This window comes from Notechis scutatus, chromosome 1, assembly GCF_049901735.1.
Source record: "Notechis scutatus isolate UNSWTSFEM ecotype Mainland chromosome 1, rNotScu1.2, whole genome shotgun sequence".
Lineage (NCBI taxonomy): Eukaryota > Metazoa > Chordata > Lepidosauria > Squamata > Elapidae > Notechis > Notechis scutatus.
In genome coordinates, this window is record NC_142009.1 from 85664622 (window position 1) to 85687106 (window position 22485).

The 22485-nt window shown below is 36.6% G+C and overlaps 1 protein-coding gene across 2 annotated transcripts in view; it reads right to left on the minus strand.

Moving 5' to 3' along the window:
- The window catches only part of AKAP12 (A-kinase anchoring protein 12), a 55782-nt gene that overhangs the window by 22147 nt on the left and 11150 nt on the right, over nucleotides 1-22485 (minus strand). For both annotated transcript variants that reach the window (XM_087970107.1, XM_087970098.1), the window contains exon 2: nucleotides 7823-7937. In XM_087970107.1, coding sequence (XP_087826233.1) covers nucleotides 7823-7937 — 115 coding nt within the window. The remainder of the gene's footprint in view (nucleotides 1-7822; nucleotides 7938-22485) is intronic.

The window sequence follows — 22485 nt, forward strand, 5'->3', positions numbered from 1 at the left end:
TGAGATAAAACTTTTTTCCAGTGTAAAATAAGTATCACATTATTTACCAACATAGTATTTAAAGGTGTTAACTCATATATTTTGCTTGTGGCAATCAGAAGAAGCTGAGGTTTTTTTTTCTGTAATCTTCCACTTTATGCTTCTCTTAATACAAGAAGGCATTCTATTTCCTGTGACTGGAAGAAAGAACTAAATTCCCAGGCTGAAACAGCGAAATTGAAATCCCCCTCTTGCGTTTGCAGTCAACCATATCAACATCTGGAGTTGGTTGACTTTTTCCCTCCAAGGATTTGTTGCATTGCCCTGGATTTTCTCCATGAATTCTCTGCATTCTGTATCCATCAGATACATGTCATACACACACCCAGTGTTCCATATTCCAAAACCTTCTATCCACTCAAACCCTCCAAGCATTTTTAAAATAAAACTGAAGCTTATTTAATATTTAAACATCTAAGGCCAAAATGTGCTTTCTGTTTCATATTTAATTCCCTGATGATCAGTGTTTGCTTAACTGTAAGTGAGAGCTGGCCACCGCTTTAAATATTTGCTTTACACTTGACAGTGGTTTAAGAAACCAGGAACAATTCACAAAGTGATTCTATCTAATATTGCATCACATTTTATGTGGAAAGAAAATTATCCACTGTTTCTAGATTCCATGCAGCTGCATTCAACTGGGCAGATTTAAAAAGAATTTGGCTTGATCTATTTCTTAACTCCTTTAAATGTAAGCTGATTTTCTTTTACAGAGAGGGCTGTGAGATACAATTATCTTACCAATCAATACAAATATATAAAAGACAAAAGATGTACTTTGAAACCTTTAAGTAAAAGATTTCTGATTTCTACTAATGTCAGTTCTTTATATATATGAAATGTAAATTCTTGAAGATTGCCAATTCTATTCCAATTAGATCAGTACTGAGAATTAGATACAGTGAAATTAATATTAAAAGAGGTCTCCCTTCAGTTATCCCTACAGAACAGCCACATACTTAAGATGACCTTTTCTTTCCTTCTGTCTGTTACCCATGTCTGTGTTAAAGTTAGGGCAGGGTCTTATTTAATCTTAGTATTTGCTATACAGTGCCTATTTCCAGGGTATATGCAAGGATTTCACTTGCATATGGATTTATTGAAATACCTGAAGTGTATCTCAAAAGCTGTAACAATTAGAAAAAGAAGAGAATACCAAAAAGAACATTCCCTAAGTTCATGTGCATATATTTCACGTTTTATACTCTTCTGCAAAGTCAGCTCAGATTCCCGGTTTACACAAACATACAAGCATATAAAATGATCCCCAAGCCATTTAAATTACACTTGCTCAGAGCTGAAATTGTTCTGGTAAGTTACAGAAAGAACCTGCACTACCATTTTCAAACTATAATCTGCTGTATTAAATTCTAGCAAGCAACTAAATACTAAATAACCTAGTCTGGGATTGGTCCTGATAATCCCATAACCATAACTAGGGAAAGTGGATACTTATTGCAGACTTTTATATTATTCTTCCTTATGTGTAAATTCCCTCCTTGGTTCTTACATTGCTGCAATCATAGTTTGCTTTAATATTAGTAAAAGAATCGAGAATGAATGAAAGATAATAGTCCATGTAAATCTTGGGGTAAATTAAATGCTAGGATGAACAAATAAATTACAAGAAAATTCAATAGTAAACCTTTTTATAAACTGAAAAAAATATGTAACGCTCAAAAATTTGGAAGATTATTAGCATTGTATTTCTTTTCTGACATTTCCCAATGAATGTAGACATAAAATACATAGGCAAATGTAAATCAACACACTGTGTAATCTAAGATGCTCTTGGCTTCCTCTGAAAGCAGCACTATATAAAATCCCTGATTTCAAAGCAGGGAAAAAATCACTATGTGTACACAATCATATGTGAATACTAAGCATTCATTTTAATGGAATTTATTTCTACATATACATGAAAGCATAAGTATTAACACTTTGATGTTTTGATCAAAGGATAATTTCTGATTCACGTAAAATTTAAAATGCAGTAAAGTTTAAAGTGATCACTGAAGGTATTTTGTATTCTCTTACTTGGCATGCAAGCTCATTCAATTCAATTGAATTGAAATCTGTCTTTGTCTCTTACATACAGCGCATGTCTCTATACACGTAAGCACACACATGCACACACACACTCTAAGGACATCACATCAACAGATTATTTCTTTCTTCTTTTTTTGAACAAATTTTATTAATTTTTAAAGACATACAAAACATAAATACACAGAAACACAAACATAAAAGCATAAAAAAATCTCTTTTCTGAAAGTTGCTTAGTCCCGGGTTAAAACTCTTGATACAGACACAAATTCAAATTCATATTCATTTTATATACCATTCCATATCTTGTTAACATTTTCAATTTTCTATATAACTTCTCCTCTCTTTTAAATTTTCTCAATTTTATTATTTCTTTTAGCAACTGTATTCTTGAAATTATACTGAAGTCAATTACTTTCAAATTTGGTATCCTCCATGTTGGGCTGAAGATAATGAGAGCTATAGTAAAACATATTTACTATTTACTAGACAAAAAATGTGATTTAAAGTATACTGTTATTTTAAATCATTTTACTAAAGTAATTTGTAATTTGAAGAAGTAAAGTATTATTTTACAGTATTCTTATTTGACTATTAATATACTATATCTACATTTTAAAACAGATTTTATATTAGCTTGATCCACAAAGTACTCTAAAATATACTTTGCGGCACTTTCTGTAATAAACTAATCTTCCTCATTTAAATTACAATAGTTGACAGGCAGTTATATTTGGGGTAGGCAATCTTTGGAATTCATGAGCATGTTTGCAATACTAAGGAAATGTCCAAATACAATTATTTTACTTATCTCACTACTGAGATAATTTTAAATTAATTTGTCACCCTTAGTATACATCTGGAGGCAAATTTCATGCCTCACTTAGTCTAATTTACACTGACCCTGTATTAGAAAACTCTTTATGTCTTTCAGACAAGATCGTGAGAGGGCTTGTTTCATTCAGCCACCACTGGCATGAAAGTTATGAATTAGGAGAGTTGGGTTAGTACAGTAAATTGGAAGGATTCGAATGAATGTTTCATTGAGGGAAGCGGGCGGGGGGGGGTTGGAATTGCTTACACTCCTATTCCTGTGAGCCATGGTGGCACAGCGATTAGAATGCAGTATTGCAGGCTAACTCTGCATTCCACTGCCAGGAGTTCAATCCTGATCAGCTCAAGGTTGATTCAGTCTTCCATCCTTCTAAGGTTGGTAAAATGAGGACACGGATTGTTGGTGCAATATGCTAACTCTGTAAATTGCTTAGAGAGCGCTGTTAAGCACTACAGAGCAAGTGCTATTGTTACTGCTATTCCATCTCCCCACTGTACTCCTTTTGGTGAGTTGCTTCTTGGTGCAAATAAACCAGAGTTTGAATAGGCAAATAATGGTGATACTGATATCCTTAGAACGAGGGTTAAAAACTACTGACATAGCCCCCCCTGAAGTCAAATGCATACAGAGAAGACATACATTCTTCTTGTGTCCTGAGACTCTCCAGAAAAAATACCTTTAATCTTTTCTTCCAAGTAGCAAATCAAAGATGTGATGGAAAGCATATTACCACAAACACCAGTGGTAAAACAGATGACTTCCTTATTTCAAAATAAATGAGATGGCACTTTTTAACCACTACACAACAATGCTAGAGAAGAGGCTTCTTGTATTGCTATGATTCAGCTACCTAGCTATGCCTGTTTTTTTATTAGAAAGTTGCCAACCACTAGAGGTGCATATTGCAAACATTTTACTTAATTGAACTGGAAATATACCAACGCATCCCAAAAACGAATGGCTTAAAGCAGGGGTCCCCACCACCGGTCCGCGGACTGCACCGTCCGCGGAACAAGTCCTACCGGGTCGCTGGTTGCTGGCGCCGCCATCTTTTATATGAAAAGTGCTTCCGGTGAGCTTTTCCGGTAGAAAGCTCACCGGAAGCACTTTTTCATAAAAAGATGGCGGCGCTATGCTTCGTGAGCTTTTCTGCAGAAAGCCATTTCTACCCGGAAAAGCTCACCGAGCGCTTGGCGCCGCCATCTTTTGATGAAAAGTGCCCGTGAGGTCACCGGAAGCACTTTTTCATCAAAAAGATTACGGCGCCCAGCTGATGCTGGTACCGCCCGTGGCGCCTAGCTGATGCCGGTACCGGGCCGCGGCATAAAAAAGGTTGGGGATCACTGGCTTAAAGGGCCTACTTTAAAAAAAGATTTGCATGGTATGTGAAACCATTAAACATGTGATTTGATATTTAAAAACAAATGTTAGGTAATCTATCACCTAAGTTTCAATTCTGGTTTTCTACACTGAGTACTTAAGGCATGTAATGATAATAAAACATGGCATTGTAATATAAAAATACTCCCATTATTGTTTTGACCTTAATAATTCAAGTTAATGCATATTATTAATAACTTGCAGGAAGAAACAGAGGTGGTTCAACTCACACTCACTTGGTATATAGTTTACATGATTTGCTCCTCATCTCAAATGTATATCTCAAATTTGGCTCAATTTGCAAATTTAATCTTATAAACTATGGTCTGTCCTGCAGGGAACAATTTTCTTCTACATTACTGTGAAATTGGTACCCTTATAGAGTATACTAGAAGGAAACTAGCAGGCACATCTAGCTTGGGAAAGGTCCTCAGCTAAAGAAAAATAGGAATCTTTCAACAATCTGTTGGTTGCTGTGGGACTACTAATTACTACAATCCTAATAGCAGTAGGTGTCATCCCTTAGTGTATGTGTGAGAGAGTGTAAGTGGTACAGAATGTACTTTTCTCAATTTTTTTCCTAATTCGCTAGTTGTATCAGGAAACCTCAGTAATTTTGCCTTTCTTGGTTGTGACATGTGACTCTCTGTTTCTCCTGCCATCTGCTATGGTTGAACACCGCAGAATGAAACATTTCTTGAAATTTTCCCCATCTCCCTTACTGTTCTCTGACTTCCTGCCTCATCTTTCTCGCAATTAATTAGAAGTTATGTTCTCTGAACACTTGGTCTTGAATAGTGTAGTAAATTTATTCTCATAAACTATTACTTACTGTATTTGTTTGCTATGTACATTAGTATTTGTCACAAGTTGTTGTCTTATTATTCTATTACCTTTATGCCATTAGTCTCAAAAGTCAGTTAATAAATTATATTGCTTATTAATTATACGGTTATTTTGGGGCTTAGGGGGCTATAGTTTAAAGTCACAAAGAAAGAGGCAATTTGGGAAATCCTACTTCATAATAACTGGAATATCATCAGTGAGCACAGGGTTGCAATTACTGAATGTCACCTTGAACGTTCTTTTTATCCACTATATTGGATTGGATACTTGAAAATAGTATATCTATTATGGTAGTATATAAGCATCTGACTGTGTTCCCAGAAATTTATTTCAATTTCAGTTGAATAACTGAAATTAACCTACCACAAAACTTAATTTTCATGGTAATGTCACCTTGCCCAGTATGATCAGGAATTCATTATATCTTTTATAACAATAAAACTGTCAGAGATTACTTCAGAAACATGTTTTTTCTCCCCAAAGACAACAGAACTGAAAAACTCAATAAACTGTTGAAGATAAAGTTGGGAGACAAGCCATAAAACACCATAAAAAACAGCCAAGAGCAATTAAGTCAGAGTCCAAAACAGATTCTGGAAATTGTCCAGGGATCAAACATCAAAGAGCTAAGAGGAGTCTGGCAACAAGATCAGAGGCCAATTCACAGGTATTGTCTCAGCACAGACTGCTTGATATTGATTATTTTTAAAGCCAAAACGTCCGGTATCTAGACCTTGGTTGCTGCCAATCAAAATTCTCTAGAGATAATTCTACCTTGTAAATGGAATCTAACTTTCAAGTAAGCTTTTATTTGACTTTTTCCCAGGATCATTTCTAGGTCTCAGTGGACAGTTTTGATGTTGATCCTCAACATATACTTACCTCTATATCCTGGGATTGGGGAATAGTTTTTTTTAACAATCATTTATTATTTAATTTTTGAATATTACTATTTTATCAGTTATGATGAACTGTGGAAAGATGATCAATGTTTTACTATGTAACTACGGAAATGCAATAAGTAAGAAATATAGTTCATGCCTTCCTGTGTTTTCACTAACATGCCAGAATTAGGGATCTTTTGAATTTAGGAAGTGTTATCTGATTTGAGTACCTTGCCAGTTTGAAAAAAAAAAAAAGAGATGCAACTACCTTGGAACACATCTATGAAGTGAATCTGAACCAGTGGTGGTATTCAGCCGGTTTGCACCACATCGGGTGAATCGGTAGCAAGGATTTGGCACGGGTCGCCGAACCGGTAGTAAGTTCTGGCTGGCCATGCCCCCAACCTGGTTGCTCGGTCGCCGCTGGCTTGCTTGCCCCACCCGATGCTCACTCACCCCGCCCGCCTCTCACCCGTTAAGGTATTTTTCTTTTTTTCCCCTTCCAACAATCAGCTGTTCATACGATCAGCTGTGCCAGGATTCCCCTTGCTGAGGCCCAGGAAAGCAAAAAATGGAGGGAGGGACTCAGTGAACCCCCAGAGGAGTCTTCTGGGAGCAAAAGCACCCCCCAGAGGCTCTTCTGAGGCCAGGAGGACCCCCAAAATGGAGCATGGAGGGGTGCTGTGTGCCCCTCCCATGCTCTGTTTTTTTTCTTCCTAAGCCCCAGAGGAGCCTTCTGGGAGCAAAAATGCCCCCCCAGAGGCTCTGAGGCCCAGAATGCCCCCAAAAAAACCAGGTGGGGGTGGCTGCAAAAAAGCAAAAAAAAAAAAAAAAGGATGCCCACCTAGTCACATGGCCATGCCCACCAAGCCACGCCCACAGAACCGGTACTAAAAAATTTGAATCCTACCACTGACCTGAACTCAATAAAGCCACAAATAGCACAGATCCTAGTCTAAAAATATAGTTTTCAACTAGATAGCACAAAATAAGAGTGTGGTCTAAAATCAAGCTTTCAGGCAAATACCAGTTCTCTTTTTTGATTATGTGTCATCAAGGTAGTGTAAACTCTTAATGAGCACATAGACAGACCTTCTCTACATGATTCGTCTCCTGCTCACCCTTCAAACATTTCAACAGTGGGAACTATCAAAACTAATCTCCATTACTTTGGAATCAGTGCTGTTCTATTTGTAATTTAATTTAACGTCAATAGGAAGGTTACAGCAGGGGCTCACTAGCCCAGATTATTCCAAATAGCTGACAGTAGTTTTTTGAGGATTCAACTATATTCTATATGGGCAATAGCAACAATGCATCACAGCTAATGTTCTATAATGCAATATTTCTAAATATTGAAGAAAGCTTTGTTCCTTTCATCCTCATTGCACTAAGCATATATGTAGTCAAGGTTCCTGTAACTTAAAAACCTCTTCATCTATGTGTTATGGAGATTATTCATGTTCTAGCATGTGAGTAACTTAAATGGGCTACAGAAAGAACTGGATAGCCTCAGGTATGCAAATGCTTCTGTTCACTGCAATAGAATTCACTGTACTATTTACATACCCCTGTAAACAACCACTGCACATCAATATTACAACTGTATATCTGAATTATACTGAGATTTCAGAATATCAATTTTAGTGCATAATATTTTGGGAGAACAAAAGGGACTGTATCTGCATATATTCTCCCATTTCTGTTTAAAAAAAAATCAGAACTTCCAACTTCCTTTGATCTTTTCCAGAATTCCAAGGAATCTTTCCTGTAGCCATAAACATTTCCTTACCTTCTAATGTAAGAACTGCCTGCTGTTCTTTCAGCACTTCTGGTTCGTGGCTGAGCTCCACATGCTCTTTGGTAATTTCACTAATGCTGGATATCTGTCCATTTTTATGTAAAATCTACATAGAGAAATAAAATACAAGAAGGAAAAAGGGGAGGAAAAATAACTGTCAGTATATAAGAATCTTTTAATTACTTTTTTAATAGAAAGAGAATGCATTTTGGAACATGTGTTTTACAGTTTAGAAATCATAAAATGTACCTCTGTGGCAGGTGGCTTGATTGCAATTTGACAATTTGGAAAAACGTTTGTACATGTGGTAACACTTTTTTTAAAAAATTGATTCATCAACTGAAGTATGAAATCAGATTAGTTCTAAACTGATCTGTACCTCAAAATATTCATACACACTATATAAATACTAATACACACAATCATTTTTAATAAAAGTTTAAAAGAGAACATAAAAACTAACATAAACTAACTTGCTGGTATCAGCCTTATCAAAATGTACCCTTTCTAGCCATGAACATGTTAACAAATACAAACGTAAAGACAACCCAATCATCATCAGAAAGACTCAACAGATAATATCCTTCTCTGAAACAGAGTGCAGTAAATGAAAACAGTCATATGAGGTACTTCTTATTTTATGTATTTGCATCCTGCCTTTACTATTTTTACAAATAACTCAAGGTGGAAACATATCCAACACACCTTCCTCTTCCTATTTTCTTCACAACAAGCACCCTATAAGATGAGTTTTACTAGCCCAAAGTCACCCAGCTAGCTTTCATGCCTAAGGCGAGACTGGAATTCACTTTCTCCTGCTTTCTAGCCTGGTGCCTCTTGCAGACGTTCACTTTAGCTAATGTTACAGAAGTTCTTGCCAGACTGAAAAGGGATGAGCTGGTTTGAAATTTGCCTCATAAACACGCAGGCCTGCTTCCTCCGTTTGTTTAAGTGACACCACAATCCTAACCGTCTCTTCTAAGCAATGCCCTTTTCCTGGTGCTGACAGTAATTCCAACTGGTGTTTTTTTTTTGTCTCAGACAGTTCTCCCTCTCCTTGAGGGCATTCTCAGTTCTTCCCATCACACTAAAGTATGTTAATTTTTAATGGTCTGAATTTGTGTAAAACATTTTGGCTACTTTAACTAGTTCAGAGCACATCTCTCCTTCAAATGCCAGACATTCCAGAAAAACACTGTACCCTACTTGTTCAGCTAAAACTGCTTTTTACCAGACTTAAAGAAAAAGAAACCGCACTATAAATAAACCAATAACTCTTAAATGCCACTCGGACTTAAATACGCACAATCACACTTTTTAATTTCAAAAGTATTTCTTCATTAAATTTCTGCATTAGTTAACTTTTTTTCTAAAGAGAACAACAGACATTCTTTAAAAACAAAGACAATAATAGCAATGGCAAAAAGAAATAAAAAGCACAAATGGACTAATGAAAAATGAGAAATCAAGTCTCAAGGGTCAACAGATAACATCTGGTAAGATCTGCATAAAAAACAGAAACCAGAAAAGCCTTAAAGCTTGCTTTTCCTGCAGGCACATACACTTTCATATTATGAACACAAGGAGAGGGGAAAAAACCCACAATCCAATTTACAGAGCAAAAACTTCAGCTTTGATTATTTAACTGAAAATCAATCTAGTTCCAAAATTAATGGACAAGATCCATACTTTGCTTAAATTTAGGTACATTCCTAAATTCCTAAACAGTAATCATCCGTATATGTAAACAATTTTGTGAAATTAATTATTTAATTAAATTCCTCTGGAAAAAAAGGAAAACAAGTCCCCTGCTCTAATTGATAAACACAGTTGAATTGAGTGCCACATTTGCTCATTCAGTATACAGTGTCTGCATCCTCTCATGAACAGAAGATCCTTTTGAATGAGAAATTATTCAGTTCTTCATTTCATTTTCATCCCTGTGATTCCCATCCCCCAATAACCATCTCATTAATAGCAGTTACACGCTTCATAAATAGAATCCAGAATTGGCCAGTTTTCCTGGAGCCGGACCAAGCCTGCTGATGAATATGGATATACCTCCTTCCATTTCTAATCACCATCATTCCCAACATTCTTCAGGACAGACTAAGGTCCATTCCAAAAATTCCACATGCCAGGCCCAAAGATATTAATGCTGATTTTGCCTTATAGTATTAAAACCTTCCATACTGGTCTTATTAGGCATTCCTAAAATAAGATAGTTCCAGTTGTCTCAGCTGGATTAAACTAAGCAGCATACTAAAATATTTTTCTATGTTTTTTGAAGACCTAGCAGCACAATGCACTATAACAATTAAAATTCTTTCAGCAGAACTCCCTTAATCATTTCAAAGTAGATCATATCAGAAATAAAAATAACTAATATCAAATAACTATCCTCATCTGAAACAATAAATCCCACAAGAATATCATTTTGGTCTTTTCAGCACAATGCCTTTGAAAAACTAAGTATTTTGTAGAAGCCTCCAAAGATGCAAGCAATCTACCAATATGACCATTAAGCAACAACAACAAAAATACTTGTGTCAAGATCAAACAAACCCTATGGTAAACAAACACCTCTCTTCCTCCTTGATTTACTGAGCAGAGTGCTTTGTTTGCTACAGAAGACTTAAATTAGATAGGTAGTTAGGTAGAGAATGAAGAAATGGGACAGGAAGCAGAGGTGCATTTTATACTCTCAAATCTCTCTGATGGTAAATTAGGTATTCTGTTTAAATATCCCCACAAAATACTTAAGCGAGGTTAATCCTGTGAAACAGAGGCTTCAACTCCCCAGCTTTAGGTAAGTCATTCTACTGAGGAAACTGGCAGTAGCACTAAGCAGCTGTTAAGAATGGATGGGCTTGATGTGCGGTGTCTAGACCTTATCAACACTTTTTAATATATGTATAGACAAGACTTGAAGAAAAATCCTTTACAATTCTTATTTCATCATTAAGACTGCTGTCTGATACAAAAATATATAGTAGGAAGTCTATTGAATACAGCAGCTCTACTTGGTTATTTTTTAAAATGGAAAATAACCCTTTAAACAGGAATATTTGAATTTTTATGTAATATGTGTGGAGCTTTATTTTTTTCAAGGCTTTTCATTTAGGAAGCACTAGTTGTATACTACTATAATAGCAATGGTAGAGGCAGAGTCCTCAAATTTGAATTATTACATTACAGAATTCAGAACTTCCCGAGCAAAGGTTCCAGGCTATCAAATTTAGATCTTGTTCCCTTCTCCACTTCTTTGCTGTGATGTGGTGTTTACTATTATGCCAGTCTCCTTTATTGTTTTACAAAAATTTTGCCAGTACATTAAATAGTTCAGAAATATACTCACTTATTTCTTATATACAAATATACGTACAGTATACACACACACACATCCATATATGTAACCTTTTCAAAAGAGCTCCTGGTTCGCCTGTTCTAGGTACCCGATTCTGTTTATGCCCAGGCACTCAGATCTTCCCATTAAAAGAAATTATTCAATGTCCAGTGTTGGAAAGGGAGATGAAAATTTTCTCCAGATCTCTCAAGTGCATGAATACAGGAAACCCCATACAAGAAATAAAGTAAGAAGCATTAATTATGTGTTTTCTACTATCACATTTACGACTTGCCTGAAGCTTAGCATACCTTCTTCTCATACATGGTGGCATTTGTACTATGCTTGCTACATCAGCCTAGCAGAGAAACAATGCAGCCAAATGAAGGGTAAACACAATCTCAGTGCTTTTGTCAACGGCTGCTGGGGATACAGCATGGAGCTTTCCTCATTAAGCAGCAAAATATTTATTTTTCATCCAAATCCTTACAAAAGAGGCCCCTTTTTTGAAGAAAAACTAGAGGGTGGAAGCACTGTATTCCTCTTCTCTCCCTCAATAAATCCTTCCTTGGCTTTCTTGTAGAAAATTTGACCTCCAAGATATTTGTGTAGCCTCCAGTTCTGGACAATCAGTACAGAAGATTCCCTCTCCTTTGTGAGTTTACTCTCAGCACAGGACAGGACAGAAGAGGACAAGAAAGAGTACAGAATTAAACATAAGACAGCATCATTTTCAGATGCTTCAGTTCCTCTTCTGGGACTGTATAATGAATGACATCACCGAGGCAATTTCTGTTATAAGGAAATTGTTGTTTACAAGCACTTATAAGACTACTGGCTGGTTCCTGCCAATGTCCAATACTGCTTCCGATCAGGATGACTGATTCAAGAGTGATATGGCCACCGATTAAATGATGCTGCTGATAAATCTTTGGGCACTTTGTAAAATAAAATCTAATCACAAGCAACAAAATATGAAACTGTCCAACAGTATGATTAAAAAAAAACATATCAGGCAAAATCCAAACTTTTTATATTTTAAAATTAAAACATTTAAAGGCCCAGGTTAATAAAATTGAATCCGATATTGCATCAAGGAGCTATAAAGTAGTATCAAGCATGTTTCTCTAGAAAAATTATTCAATAGCCAGAGAAATTGAAAACGTTTCCAATTACCATTATATTTATTCCTATATTTTAAATATTCTGTTACATTCATTAATTCCCACATAAATATTTGACTTTGTTCAGTAATCAATCATCCACTATGTCAAGGGTCCCCAACCCCGTCTGTAGACCGCCATTGGTCCATGATGATTGAGGAAATAACATTATGCTATCAAAGTTCATGAAGTAAATGAAATGAAGAGATAAAGTTTATGCCCTGAAAGTACTGTCCAAAATTTTTAAAATGTACACAATAGCTCCAGAGAGTTCATTTGTTTAGAAAACAAAAATAATTAAGTACAATACAGAATGATGTATGTAGGTGCTGCTCCAATCCAAATAATTCCCCCCACAGCAATATCCTTCCAAGAGATTAGGAACAGTCCCTTCACAAACTTCTGCCAACACATTACGGTATTCTTCTCCATTTCAGTATTTTGTTGACATTTCTCCTTGTGGTTCCTACGCAACTTCTCAAATCTACTTCCCTGAACTGTAAATTAATAAGGCTTTGCACCTAACCCAATCTCCCTTTTATCAGTCTCAATCAAACCACAACATCTGTTTTCAAAAAGAGCTCTTTTCCTCCTGTGACCTCCTCCCTTCAGTTTTGAATTCAGCACTGCACTTTAAGGAGGATATAGAAGCACAAGAACAGGTTCATAGGAGAGTAACAACGGTGGTCAATGATCTAGAAAACAGGTCTCAGGAGTAGAAGCTGAACAAACTGGGTATATTTGACTGGGAGAAGAAATACACGACAACATTTTCCACATACCTGAGAGATAGAAGGCAAAAAAGATGTTCAAACTCTGCACTTGGTGGCACTATACAAAGTAACAAAGATAAATGAATTTTCCCCATCTTTTTGGGGAGGGGGTTTCACCTGAGATCACAAAAACATTGGGCATATACTTAACACACTTTTCTAAAACTCCTGCTCTAACATGGGTTGGGACAGAAAATAGGATCACCGTTTCCAATCAAACCAATTGCCCATCCTGCCTTTGAAACCACTAAAATCCATGCATGGACACAATGCTTGAAGAAAGCCTGCACAAGAATCAACCAAACTACTTAATTGTGGGTCAGGTGGTTATTTTTTAGATTCTCTTTCAGGCTATTCAGTATGAAAGCATTTATTTTTGTGGGCTTTAAATTGATACACCCACATATTTGTGGACCTAAGACAATGAACAGGTGCACCAGGTAGGAGGGGAGCAATGATCTAGACCTTGGGTCTATTATATTTAATCTGAACCAGCCCACATATAACTAAGCATCCGAGCAGCTGTATGTACAAAACGTTAAAAAACCGTATATCAACAGCTATGCCTGAATAGGTCATTTCCTCCCCCTCCAGATTTCCACAACAGTTAGCTTATAACATCACCTGTTCTAACAATCCACTGGGAAACTGAGTATATAATAGATTTAAATTTCCCCAGGGAGCAATAAAGTATTTTTAAAGAACTCTGAATATTTTTCTTCACTGCTGCATTAACTAAATTGATTTCTACAGAAAAAGCTTCCAAAACTCAGATATATTTGATTTTAAAAAACCCTTTTGGAGATGGGGAAGCATTTTTTGTATGCTTTTTCTTTTTTTTTAAACCAGGTTTCCTCGCTTTGAAAGTTCACATACACATGGAAACCTGTTTTCCATTCCCCAGCCCAGCTTCTTTATTTATAGACTAGTAAGTAGGGTGGGTTCCCTTCCTTTTTCTGCCCAAGGAAAAAGAAGGCTGAAAGAGATGAATTTAAGCTGTAAATTTGCCATAGGAAAAGGATTAAACATTCCTTTAATAAATTGCTTCTCCTCCACTCAGACTAACCATTTCCAAAGGTTGTTTGACTTTAAAATGTGTGTGTGGGGGGAGGAAGATGACTGATATGCACATAAGACCTTTTAGGTGCCCTTTTTAGATCTAAGAACAGCCCTGCCCAAATCCTAGGCACTGTAATTAAAGGCCAGGATGCCTAGATATGTTGTGATTTCCCAACAGTTCTTAAGGGGAGATAAGGAAGTTTGAGGCAAAGGCAGCTTGTCAATTGCATTTGCAATTAATATCACTGCAGGTAACAGTGTAAATGCCTTAATTTGGGTTTACAGCAAGTCAGAATCACTATACACATTTTCCTGTGCTGCACATTTTCTGTAGTATTCAAGTCCCTTTATTCTCCCATTATGTACTAGATAAACAAACTGCAAGGAACAATTTTGAATCTCCCCTTCTGTCTCCAACCCCTTTATAAACCAACTCCTTTAATATGTTGCCAAGATCACACAACAATATACAAAATCTACTAGGCACAGAAAAAAATGAGTTTGAAAATTAGAGCATAGATTATTCCTATGAAAATATGATAACTGAGATTTAAAAAGTAATATTGCCATGTCTTTTTAACTAGGAAAAAATACATATTACCCTTCTTTTGATTATATAACTTACTATATATAGCTGCTGATTTCACTCTAAATAAAATTCATAGCTTTTGACTTGGCTATCAATTTGAGACATTCTAGTATGCCAAAAATCATCAATCAACTTTACACTGAAGTCTGTAAGTTTTCAAATGGTTTGCAGAGTATCAAGGATTGGAATTTACTACAAAACGGTTAGGCTTAGAAACTACAGTACTCTCTAAAAATATTCTTGGTATTCTGTTATCCTGCAATCTTTTCAATCTTTCCCATGACTTTTGATCTTCAAATGCTCTTGCTTGATCCTTCTCTACTATCAACAATGTTCTTGGCTGACAAAGATGACAGAATCCTTTTTGTACTCTCAGTTTCTTGACCAACAATTTAGGCGTCTATTATCACCTTTATGACACCAGGAAGATGTTGGGTCCCAAATTAAATGAGATAAACTATGTCATGCTCATTCTGTAATAGGTAACTAAAGCGAAAGTCTTTCTCAAACTTTCTAAGTCTCTCGGTCATAGAAATATATGTTGTGAAAAACTGAGAATTGCAGGGTCAGCCCAAGATCTTTCACTGCCTGATGAAAAGTAAGCAACCATATTCCCATGGTCAAGGTGCATAGTATTCTTAAAATATGCAGTGTTGGTCTAAATAAAAAATCAACTTCAGAACACCAGAAAAGGAACAATAGCTGCACTGACTGGCTCATCTTCATAGAGGACTATAAGTCACATACCCTGCCCACTGAGGTAGAATCAAACAAACATTTGTTATAAACCACAGTATATCCCAGCCTTCCTAATCTAATGCGTTCTATTTATCAAAACCTCTCTGATGAATATTACATCGAAGAAAAGTGAGCTAACCTCTGGGTTTAGGCATATTTTGATTCTTTCCCATTTTATTTTATCACTTGATACATTTATACCTGCAAAATCACTTGTGAAAATGAATATAATCCATTTTGCCTTAAAATGTCCTCCTAATTTTAATTAGTGTATTTTCAATATGTACAGTGGAACCTCGGGTCATGACTGTAATCCGTTCCAGGATTACAGTCACAGCCATGCATGGATGGACTGCACATGCGTGGAAGTGGAAATCGCTGCGGCAAGGGAATCTGCCGCGGCCGGGTTTGTTCGCTACCTGATTTTTGAATTGTGACCGGATTTTTTGGTTGGAATCTGATTTAGTCGTGAACAGGAGCGTTCGCGACCCGAGGTTCCACTGTATATACAGGATTTAAAGGATATTAACATAGCAATAGCACTTAAGACGTATATACCACTTCACATTGCTTTACAGCCCTCTCTAAGCAGTTTGCAGAGTCAGTATATTGCCTCCAACAATCTGAATCCTTATTTTACTGACTTCGGAAGGATGGAAGGCTGAGTGAACCTTGAGCCAGTGAACTGCTGAATTGCTAGCAGCCAGCAAAAGTAGCCTGCAGTACTGCATTCTAACCACTGCGCCACCATAGGTAATATATTCTAGACCAGGGTGCCCAGATTATAGGGCATAACCCCATGGAAGGGCATGAAGAAATTCAATGGGGAAAAAAGATGGGAATACTTTTAAGCAAATATCTTCATAGTCTGAGTGGGATTCACATCCTGGCCACCTGTACATTCCCTAAATACCAGAGATAAATTTAGCCTCTTTGTGTCCTTTAGTAAAAATACTAAAAAGTCTCTGCCTTCCACAAGTTGAAAGATAAGCTGGGTTCTGAAGAGAAAACCATATAATTGCTGAGTTTTCTGTAACCTTATTCCATTCCTTTTCAATTAATCCTGTTAAAGGAAACTCTAGGAAAATTGTATTTTCAATTGACATTAGCTGCCAAGGCTTGAACAGTAACTTTTAAATGAAGTACTTAAGAGACAGAGAAGTTTGGTGGAACCTCAAGGGCGAATAGCTCGTAGCGAGTGTGCTAGAAAGACAGGAGGGTAGAGTCACAATGCATAGTTTTACACATGCACTAACTGTAGATGGATTTAAAGTGGTGGGATTCTACCAGTTTGGCTGAACCAGTAATAAAAAATTCTACTGTTCGGCTGAGCCGGTAGTAAAAAAACAGCTACCGGTTTGACCGAACCATTATTTCTTTTTTCTTTTTCCTCCTGACGATCAGCTGTTCCAATGATCAGCTGTACTGGGATCCCCCTCGCTGTCTTACTGCTTCACCCAGGCGGCTTCCCTGAGGCCCAATAGGCAAAAAGGGGCACAGGGGGGTGCTGTGCAGCCCACCCGGGCTCCATTTTTTTTTGCCTTCCTGGGCAATCTCCTCTGGGAGCAGAAATGGCTTCCCAGGAGGCTTCCCTGAGGCCCAGGAAAAAAAAAAGAAAAAGAAAAGAAAGGAGCGTGGGGGAGGGGGTGCTGCACAAAGAAGCCACACCCACCCAGTCACATGGCCATTCCCACCTAGCCACTCCCACCTAGCCATGCCCACAGAACCGGTAGTTAAAAACATTTGCATCCCACCTCTGTTTAAAACATATTCGGGTGGGGAAATGGGAGTCTCTGAGATCATCAACCAAAAAGTAGTACTTAAATCAATTTCTATTCTCCCTTCATGAAGACCCTATCAAGAGTTTCAGGTAAATATATGTTGGGGGCCACTGGCATATTAATCCTGATTCACAAACATCTGCATACATAGGTACATAAGACAGGTTTATTAATATATAAGTATATAGGAAGTGTAAGTTGACATCAGTATGAATTATATCACTTTTCTAACAGAGGTAATGAAAGAAAAACAAAGGAGAGCTAGGAGTCAAAGACAAAAGTATCCCACTTCGAAAATGTTTTCCCCATTTAGGATGTCCTAGAGCCATTAAGGGAAAACAAAGAGAGAGAAACTGTTCATTATGCAAAAAGATTACTAATTTAGAGCCTGGCTGCAGACTTGAGTGTGTGGGTTGGTCTAGAAGAGACACAATATTCAATCAATTCCAAGACGAACACTGTGATCCTATGCTAACTTAATTTTAAGTAATCCCCTTTACAACATTCTTTTGTATACTTTTTAATAAACCGTCAGAGAAGAGAGCGAAGAAAGCAATACTAAGAGAGGCAAGCAGCATGGTTGAGGCAAGTGGGGAGCGGGGGAGGAAAAAAAGAGACGTGTTTTGCTTTCCTTTTTTGGAAGGCGAGTGGAATTAAAAGATTGGTTGAAGCAGGGAAAGGAGAGGACAAGAGCAACCAACCAAGCAAGCAAGCCTGAAGCTCTTTCCTCCAGTTATAAGGTATTTATTTAATAAATAGGAGAGGAGAGAAAAGCAAAAGTAGAGGGGAGAAGGAATCCAAGAAATAGTTCAAGATACTTTCTGCCTTCTCTAAGGAAATGGACAACAGAGGACTTCAAAATATATTTTGTTCATGGTTTGCTGAACAATTCTGAAACTGCGGCTGAAGGGCAAGCAAAGGGGCAAAGCTGCTGCCACCACGTGACCCACCCAAGGTCAGCTAGCCTTTCCCAGAAGCTGACAGCTTGAAGCCACATTTCTTTGTGGTGTCCTTCTAGTACATGGGACAGAACCAGTGTCCTCGTTTTGCTGTTCTTCTTCTTCCTAATGGAGTGCATTGCCTTTCCCTAAACATGGGCAATCAGGAACTTCTTACAGCTTATAAAGAGGAATTAAAGGAGGAATACAAGCCTTGGGCAAATCTGTTTCATTTTCAAAACATGCTGTGGAAGGTTGTCTATTGTCAAACTACTTCTGAATATAGTCACTACCCAAACAGAAAGAGTTATTATGCAATTATGATGTAGACCTTGGAAAGGAACTGTTTAATTTTAGTTCTTCACTGTGATGTGAGGTCTGAGAGCATTAAATGAATGTTTACCACTACTAGAATGAAATATAGTCTTTCAATCCTTTCCATAAACTGTTCTTTTTAGGTACCTTGGTTAAAAAAACACTAAACAAATGAATTTAATGAACTTCTCTATATATAATGATATATGCTATATGAGCTTTAACTTCCAACTAGGCACATGCACAAAATCGGAAATGTGTTTTGTTTTGAGATCAAGATAAAAAAAGCTGCACCACTCAAAACATTATGTTAGAACTAAATTAGCCCTGTTCTAATGAAGAAAAACACAAAATTGGGCACAAGGGAAAAACAATCTTCTTTTTTTTTTAATTAAAGGGAAAAATTGAAGCCATTAAAAAAAAACCTAACAAAAAGCAACAATGTTTTTTCATATCTTATCTGGACTTATGTGTTTGCGTCCTTTCTCCTGGCACAGCTGAAAAAGCAAACTGTAGGTGATGCTTAACATTTGGATAAAAAGAATCAACAACACAACAGTTAAAACAAAAAACCAACAATTGCATTTGCAACTACCAAGCTCTATTAACCAGCAAATGTCCATTTAAATGCATTCTGATAACTCAGCAAGTTAAAAGGCCATGTGCAGATTGGATATGACACACCTAACTAGCCAATATAACATTCTTTTCATTTTGAAATGCATTTTGAAATTCAATATCAGAAGCACATTTGATCAGGGATTGAAAAAAGTACAACAAAACTGATAAAATGGCAGCAAAGAATTAGTTTCCTGGAGCTTTTTGCTGCCATCTAGATCAGGGGTCCCCAAACTTGGCAATTTTAAGACTTGTGGACTTCAACTCCAGACCTCTGATCTAGATGATTGTTTGAATTTCTGTAGCACAGATCAAGAGCAAGAACATGACAGAAAGCCCATACATGTACAAGCCCAGCAAACTTTTTTTTAAAAAACCTTCCTTCTATTTACAATTTAAAATTCAAATCGCAGTTCTAAAACTGTTAACGAGCTGTTGCCCACATGCACCTTTGCCTCTTCCCATCTTCTTTTACCTCCAGGTACCAGTTTCCTTTAGCTGGCAGCTTGTGTGTAAAAGAAACACAGCACAGAATACACAATCATGGCCAAGTACACAGGGACAGTTTATTTAATGATGGTTCAAAGTTATGCCAGCCTCAGATAAAGTGATGGACAATTTGTTTCTTCCACTGATGACTCTTGCATCACCCCATGGACATGTGATTGCAATTTGAATACTTGGCAACTGGCTCACTTTTACAACCCATTGCAACATCCTGCAGTCACATGATCGTAATTTACACCCTTTCCAGCAGATTTTTTGGTAAATAATGCCAATTGGAAAAGCTTAACAATCACACAATTCACTTAACATATAATTTGATTCATGAACACAGTAAAAATAGTGGTAAATTTGTGTCCGATCATGTGATGACTCACTTTACGACCACATTGGTGGTGGCGGGAATTCTACTCCCAATTGTGGTGGATGATGTGATTACAAACCACTACAATTCAGAATGGATGCATTAAGCTGAAATTTTCTGAAATATATTGACCCAGAATATTCGGCTTACATGCAACTCACAATTCAGAAGGATTCCAAGACTCTAAAACTTGTTCTTACATTTAAAATGGCTTAAATACTAAGAGTGTTTATTTTTTTCTGAATCTGGCCATGAGCTGGACTCTAGTGGATTTGGACAGCAAGATTATAATCAGTGGAGCTAGCAGAAAGATAGTTTATGCTTTGTTTTTATGAACTGAGATGGAAACCCTGTAATTTGTTCTGATGTGTGTGCTCATCTCAGATTCTAAGACTGCAGGAAGACCAAACACCCCCAAAATAGTTATTCGTCCCTTTCCCATTTTTTTTTTATTTTTCTTCTCCTCTGGAACTTTCATCTAGATCTCTAACCTTGTTACATATAACAATAATTGAAAATTTCCAGTGAATCGGTGGTGTCTACTCTGGGAAAGCAATCTATTTTTCCCCGCCAGGCCAGGCTAATGATGGAAAAGGGGTTATCACTTAACTCCTGTCCCAGTAAACAAGGACGGAAAGGATTTTTCTGGAAAAAATGTTTCCTTAAGGTTATTCTATTTTTTATGTATGTATTAATATGGTATGACAGCCTTCTGCATGCACTCTCCTTGATTTTGGAAAAAATATGTGGGGTCATGTTTGTCTGAATCAAGTTTGGTTGAAGTCTGGAGAGTGATGAAATGTCCCCAGGCGATTTTGCAATGCAATGAGCTCTGCTGCTAAATAATCCTATCTGAGGGGTCATGTCTTAATCCCATCATCCTGGAGCTGAAGGTCTTTTGTCTTGTAGATAGGCTGGCCCAGTCCTGCTGGGGCTATTATTCCAAGAGCATGTTTCTCCTTTAGGAAAATATAATACTCTGCCTTTTTAATATTTCCTAAAATATTTCATTCTTCTAGGAGGGGTAGGTGCTAACTTTCTACACTGATTTTCCTTCAACTCTGTCCACCTGTGGTTTTATTCTAGCATAGTACCAGAGCACTTCTAAATCATATCCTCATAAATTCTGTGCACTTATGTATTGTAAGCAAAACAACAAGGCTATATGGAACATGGACAACTGATAAAATTTTCAAATACAATTCCAATATATTTAATGCCCCATGCCTGTTAAGCGTGATTTATTCAATATCTGAAAAAGAGACTTTAAGACAGCCACTTCTTCTATTTGATCATTTCTGCCTTAAGATCAATTATACTTCATTTAATGTGAAAAAAGATACTTCCCATATTGTAAGTTTGATTTACACTATAACAATAGAGAATAGTTTTCTTTTCTTCTTTTTAAATGTCAAAAAGCTTTTCATATATTAAGCATTTGTTAAATGTTTCACTAAACTTAAAGTTTGGACTAATTGAGCATTAAGTTTTTAAGGTCCAGTATCTAACCTTAAAACTGGATGCTTAATTTTTTTTGTATAAATGCCAGTATTTTTCCAAGTATTCTTTTGGCATTTACAACTAGAACATAACCAGGATTCATCTTTTCCAGAACTGAAATCCATATGAAAAAGATTATAATTATTAGACAGCATCATTTGCACGGCGTGAAATTACTGCTGAGTTTCAAGCCAACATTAATAGTTTTTCCCCTGAGAATTTTAGTACATAGTGTGATTATTCAAAGCTGGGTGAAGACATAATATTCCCTTGTGTATCCATTTCCAATTAAGGAAAACTGGAAAGAAAGGCAAGTACTACTGTGGCCATAATATAACACGAAGCATCAGAACAAATCACAATCAAGTGATTCACTCACTGAAGACAATATAATACATTCTTTAGCATTAAAATACTCTAATTAAGCACCAAAGTGATACTGGATTATGGAAATTAACTTTATTTTACATTGAATTCCAAAAGCATAAGTGGGTGGACTAAACAGAGTAAGAGAATGACTGAAAGAATATGAGAAATACTACTCTGAAAATCTGCAGTCTTTATACAAGGTGAATGAGCAATTGTTTCAAAAATATTAGTAAAAACGTAAGACTTTCCTGTTAAAAGCATCTTTCCTCTCTACTTATGGCCACAAATAAGTTAGCATTGTAAATTTGGGGGAAAACAGGTTTGTAGCATATTGTTAAAGCAAAAAACAATCAACTTTTGCTTCTCAACTGTACCACAGCTACACATAGAGTAACTGGTGGATTTACATCTGATTTAAAGCAGTTGATAGCTATTTTGAAAATTCATTTCCTCGTTATCACTTGTTTCTTGGCCAACCAGCAAAGTTATTATAACTTAATTGTTTTTTCTATCCTTTGTCATCTTTCCCTGTCAGTCACCAGATTCTTAGGTGACAATTAAATTTTCAAACTTACATTTTTTTAAAGTTCTTCCTAT